Raw genomic sequence first — 6,000 nt, forward strand, 5'->3', positions numbered from 1 at the left:
TTCTTTAGGTCTGGAGACCCCTTTCGGTGGTTCTCAGGCGGGTTTTCAGTGACTCAGCCCTCTGACTGAGCCACACACACACTATCTGCATGTGAACCAGAACAAACCCCTTCTGGGGTATACAGTCCACTAAGGTTTATCTCAGTACCCCTCTGGTGGTGGTTGTCTAGCCCTCTCTGAGCTGAGTCTTTAAGTAGTCCTGGCCCTGGTATGGGGTCGTATCCCCAGGGCTTCCTCCATGGAGACACTATCTTCCTGTGGCCCTTCCCGGGCTCACTCCCTTCTCAGTTAGTAGCCAGCCGAGAGCTACTTCATTGCTCCCTTGGTCTCTGCTTGCAAACTGTCTTTGGCTTAGTCCTAGCAGCCAGCCAGAAACCTCTTGCTCCCTGGTCCCTGCCAGACGACTGCCCGTGGTCCTCCTGCTCTTCCAGCCAGGCATGCAGTCCTTTCTTCTCCAGCTCCAAGTAGCAACTAACTACTGCTCTGTTCTGCAGCTCCTGTTATATGGCCATGCTGGGCCCTGATTGGCTGCTTTTCCTGCAGCAGGAGTCAGTACCACCATGTTGCATGATGGACATTTGGCAAAATTACTGGACTTAGTGAAAGACATTGGCGTGGAGCAGGAGGGGGCTCTGGGGTGAGGCAGGGGGTTGGGCTGCGGGAGGTGGTTGGGGCTCTCGGGTGGGGATGCAGGTTATGGGGTGAGGCCAGAAATGAGGGGTTCAGGGTGAGGGAGGGGGCTCCAGACTGGAGCAGGGGGTTGGGGTGTGGGGGTGTGTGAGGGCTTCAGCTAGGGGTGCAGGCTCTGAGGTGGGGCTGGGGATGAGGGGTTTGGGGTGTAGGAGGTTGCGCCGGCCTGGGACCAAGGGGTTGGAGGGTGGGAGGGAGATCAGGGCTGAGGCAGGAGGGTGGGGTGTAGGGTGTATGCGTTTGCAGGCTCCGTCCAGCGCTTACCTCAAGCAGCTCCTGGAAGCAGCAGCAAGTTACAGCTCCTATGCGGAAGCACGGCCAGACGGATCTGCACACTGCCCTGTCTGCAGGCACTGCCCCTGCAGCTCCATTGACTGTGGACACTTGTGTCCGTGTATGGACACGTTGCTGACGCCTGCCCTGCAGCCACTGTAGCCTGCTTGGAGGACCTCTCTACTGCTCCTTTCCTGGGATGGTGTGGCAGAACCCTGAGGTGTGCCAGAACCCTGAGGCGTCCAGCAGGGGGCCTTTGGGCTTAGTCCACCCCATCACCCACAGTTTATATCTAGGAAAACTAGCAGTATTATGAAAATGAAGGTGATTCCTTTTTAATGTCAAAGCTGTTGAATGGATACCAAGACCATCTGGAGAGCATTTCAACAGGGACGTGCATAAATGCTAAAAGTGTTCTTATTTGTTTGCTGATTTTTAAAGCCCAAAAAAGGGAAACTATATCTTTATACATAAGCAGAGTTTCCTTACTGTGTCATCCACAAAGTGACTTGTGCAGAGTTGTAATTTTCTATTTTTGCAAGTCAGGCAGCAATTGTGGCTTGTGCTAGGTTAGTATTATGGTACACATGGCTGCTTTTTCTTGGGCTTGAAAGCAAAGAATGACAAGCTGGCAGTGTACATGTTGGGGTGAAGAGAGATCACTGGTTTGATGCCACAATCGCTCTGAAGATTCTCCTCCTCTTGCACCTTCTCCTGTAGAAGTGTGATTTTTTTCCTGCCCCTTCTGACAAGGATAGCAGTAACATGTAGAGATGTAAATAAGTCTTACATCTTAATTTCTCTTTCTCTCCCATTTTCATCCTTCCTGGATGTTTCCACTTTTCTTCTTTTCTCCTCCTTTCTGTGTAGTGTCTCCCCCCTGAACTGGCTTTGCATATTTGTGTAGAGGATGGGTGGCCGTTGCATTGGGTGTGGGTGTGTGGTTTCTTCACTCCTCGCTCAGTCCCATCACTTTGGCTGCCGAGGAGATGCCTGGCATGAGCTCTTTGTCATTCACTTCCTTTTGTTGCCTTTTTCTCTTCAGTAAAGTAACTCCTCATCCTCCCCCCTTTTTCTCATATAGTTTCCCATTCCCAGTTCTCTTGTCCTTCCTCTCTCTCTCTCTCCCCTCCTCAATGTTGGGGTCTATCTGCATTTCTTCCTCTGCTATTCCTGATTTGTCCTCTTTCTGGTGACCTTTGTCTCCTGGCCAGCCCATTTCTCACTTCCCTTTATCTCTTCTATCTCTTCTGTTTTTTTCCCCTTCCCCGGTTTTAGATCTTAATTCCTCCCCTCACAACCCTCCTCTCTACACTATACCCCTAGGAGCCCTTTCTCAAAATCTTCTCCCTAACTCCCTCTTGGCTCAGTTGCTCCCTGTGGAGAAAGATAGGTAGGGAGATGAGGGAGGTACTTGGCATGCACTTCATCCTGCAGGGAAATATGCCCGTAGCCTTGGCACTCATAGCACAAGATCATAGAGTGGGCTGTGAGGAGAGACAGTTCGCAGTATGGAATGGTGTGGCAGCAGTGGCGGATTATCAAATTTTCCGCCCCTAGGCCCACAAAAAATTGCTGCCTACCCCCTACCCCCGTGCCAGCTCACCTCCGCTCCCTTGCGACAAGCCTGGGAGGGAGCGGGGACAAGGGGAGTTGTGGCATGCTCGGGGGATGGCGGAGGTGGAGTGATAGTGAGCTGGGGCAGGGAACAGTTCCCTGCCCCCCCGCCCCGAAGAGTTACTCCCTGCGTCCGCCGGCCCCAGGTAACCTCCGCTATCCCCCGAGCATGCCGATACTCGCTTCTCCCTCCCTCCCTCTCAGCGCTTTTGCGCGGTAAGCCTGGGAAGGAAGGGGGAGAAGGGGAGATGTGGCATGTTCGGGGGATGGCAGTGGTGGAGTGGAGGTGAGCTGGGCAGGGAGCGGTTCCCGGCCCCCCCGGGTTACTCCCCACGCCCGTGGACCCCAGCTCTACTCTGCTCTGCCTCCTCCGATTGTGCCGCTACTCGCTTCTCCCTCCCTCCCAGCGCTTTCGCATGGCAAGCCTGGGAGGAAGGAGGGAAGCGCGGCGCGCCTAGGGGAGGAGGCGGGCCAGGGATTTGGGGAAGGAGCAGAGTTGGGGAGGGGGCATGAGAAAATTTGCCGCCCTAGGCCTAGGCCTTGTTGGCCTAGGTGATAATACGCTGCTCTGTGGCAGGGTATCCAAAAAGTTCTGGGGTTCAATACTGCTTATACCACAGTGAGCACTGCAGCCTGGGGTAGCTGGGCCATTTCCCTGTGCATATTTAAAGTATGTGCTTTCCTATTGAATGAAATTAGCAGCATACTTTGCAAACACAATCAGTTGTAGTCTAACAGGCAGTAGATTTGCTGTCTCTTTGGGGTGTAGCATGGCGGTCTCTTTCCCTCCAGCATACAGAGTAGAGATGTGATTAACAGAGGAGTTCCTTCTACCTGTCAAAGCACCAGTTGCATCAGCTCAGTTATATTTGTGCCAAAGAATTCTTTGTGTCTTCTAGTCAGAGTGGCCAAATTAGTGTTATAAGGGCCGTTCACTGCCTGCTGTAAGAGGCAATGGACTCTTAGCATCCCATTTGCTAAGCTCTTACATTTTAAGTGCTTTCCGTGGAAATTAATAGACGTAATTTTTGTTGTTGTTTTTCCCTGTACAATTTGGTGTATATTGTTCTTAATTAATCGGATGCTCATGGAGGGGAAAAAATACTTGTGTGCCCAAAGCCAGGATTTATTTAAGTCTGAACTCTTTTTTTTCTTTCTCTAGGTGCATTTGTTGTCTGTTGGACCCCTGGGTTGGTGGTTCTGCTGCTTGATGGTCTGAACTGCACTCATTGTGGGGTTCAGCATGTGAAAAGATGGTTCCTTCTCCTGGCCTTGCTCAACTCTGTCATGAATCCAGTCATTTACTCTTACAAAGATGATGAAATGTCCAACACCATGAGACGGATCATGTGCTGCTCTTCTGATGATAAAAGCCAGGAGAGACGATCTTCAAGGATTCCTTCAACGGTGCTCAGCAGGAGCACAGATACTACCGGTCAATATATTGAAGACAGCATTATTCAAGGGACTATCAGTGGCAAAGGAAACTCATGAGCTAACCTGGGATATACTTTTCCTAAGAGATATGGGGTAGGAGGGGAGTGGCTTGTAACAGGAGATCGTTGAATATGTTCACTCTGTTCCAAAGCCCAAACTCCACAGTGTTACGTGAAGTCCTTGTAAATAATTACCCAAAGGGAAAATACATTGTATTGAAGAAAAAAACTTTCTGTGCTGTTTTTTTTAAGTACATGAGATTGTTTTCTCTATAAGAGGAATAAACTTGTTGAGAGAGACTTTCTATGCATGGAAACAAAATACAAACAATATAATGGAACTCTCCTTGCTAGACACCTGCAGGAAGAATTAATTGCTAAACAATGCATGTGTGGCTGTCTGAAGTTATGTATTTGATCAGTTTTTATGTATCTCAAGGGGACACTTTTGGGGCTGGTAGGCCAGAAATGTGCCCTGTTTGCTGCCTCTGTTTACAAAATGTATATACTAGTTCATACATACCCCTCCCCCCACTTCAGCACAAATAATTTTATACTCCCTTAAAACAAGTTAATGCCAGCAACTTGGCAGTCAAGGGCAAGTCTATAATAGCAACCCATGGTGTGCATGTGCAACTACCCCCACCATGGGTTGTCGGCAGGGGTAGAACACTACCAAAAGCACAAGCCACTGCTACTTGAGTAGCAGGAGTGATTGCACTAGCTGGAAGTAATAAGTCCTCCCCCCCCCCCCCCCCAGTCTGGCCAATGGGCAAGATCACATGCACATGTGAATTCTGGACATTATTGGGTGGGAAATGTGGCTGAAAATAGATTTCACTTTCAAATTTTTACAAAAACACCATGAACAAAGCCTGTTTAATATGAATGTAAAGCCAAGTGTGTTGGAACGATACAAGCCAGAATATGAATGGATCTCTCATACACTATATAAAAATCAGACTGGACCAGATTTAATCCTCTGATTTAGAGCTGAAGATCTTGTGGGAGAGGCCAGGAGACTGCAGACAATGAAGACTTAGATTAAAAATAAGAATTTATTAGTGACTAATCAAATTTAATGTGTGGAATAACTTCCATTCTTTGTGTTCTTAAAAGTGGCTGGATTACCTGTGGATTGCGTTTAGATCAGGGACATATTTCAAGTTCTAGGGCAACTATTTCAGAAATGGTCCCTAATTTTTGCATGTCTCAGTGTTTGGGAGCCCAACTTTTGAAGCCCCTTCGGCCTGAGTTTCAGAAATACTGAGCCCTGCAATTCCTTTTAAAGTCAACAGAGCTGTGGGTGCTCAGCACTACAGAAAATCAGGCCCAAAGAATCTTAAGCTGATCAATCAAGATCAGAGTGCCTTTGCCTTCAGAGAACAAACTCAATAGCAGATGATGTAATGTTGAAAGATAATGTAACTTATTAATCGTGGAACTGGAAGGGACCTCGAGAGGTCATCTAGTCCAGTCCCCTGCACTCAAGATAGGACTAAGTATTATCTAGACCATTCCTGACAGGTGTTTGTCCAATCTGCTCTTAAAAATCCCCAATGATGGAGATTCCACAACCTCCCTAGGCAATTTATTCCAGTGCTTTAACAGTTAAGAAGGTTTTCCTAAACCGCCCTTGCTGCAATTTAAGCCCATTGCTTTTTGTCCTATTGTCAGAGGTTAAAAGAACAATTTTTCTCCCTCCTCCTTGTAACAGCCTTTTAGGTACTTGAAAACGGTTATCATGTCCCCTCTCAGCCTTCTCTTCTCCAGACTAAACATACCCAATTTTTTAAATCTTCTCTCATAGGTCATGTTTTCTAGACCTTTAATCATTTTTGTTGCTCTTTTCTGGACTTTCTCCAATTTGGCCACATCTTTTCTGAAATGTAGGGCCCAGAACTGGACATAATATTCCAGTTGAGGCCTAAGCAGGCCGGAGTAGAGTGGAAAAATTACTTCTCGTGTCTTGCTTACAGTATTC

The 6,000-nt window shown here is 48.1% G+C and overlaps 1 protein-coding gene across 2 annotated transcripts in view; it reads left to right on the forward strand.

The window, feature by feature from the left end:
- LPAR3 (lysophosphatidic acid receptor 3) overlaps positions 1 to 5,575 on the forward strand; it is a 44,753-nt gene extending 39,178 nt beyond the window's left edge. For both annotated transcript variants that reach the window (XM_039486668.1, XM_039486665.1), the window contains one exon: positions 3,743 to 5,575. In XM_039486668.1, the coding sequence (XP_039342602.1) occupies positions 3,743 to 4,074 (332 nt within the window). In that variant the 3' untranslated portion in view covers positions 4,075 to 5,575. The remainder of the gene's footprint in view (positions 1 to 3,742) is intronic.
- The last annotated feature ends 425 nt before the right edge of the window (positions 5,576 to 6,000 follow it).

The sequence above is a fragment of the Mauremys reevesii genome, linkage group 8 (assembly GCF_016161935.1).
Source record: "Mauremys reevesii isolate NIE-2019 linkage group 8, ASM1616193v1, whole genome shotgun sequence".
Classification (NCBI taxonomy): Eukaryota; Metazoa; Chordata; order Testudines; family Geoemydidae; genus Mauremys; species Mauremys reevesii.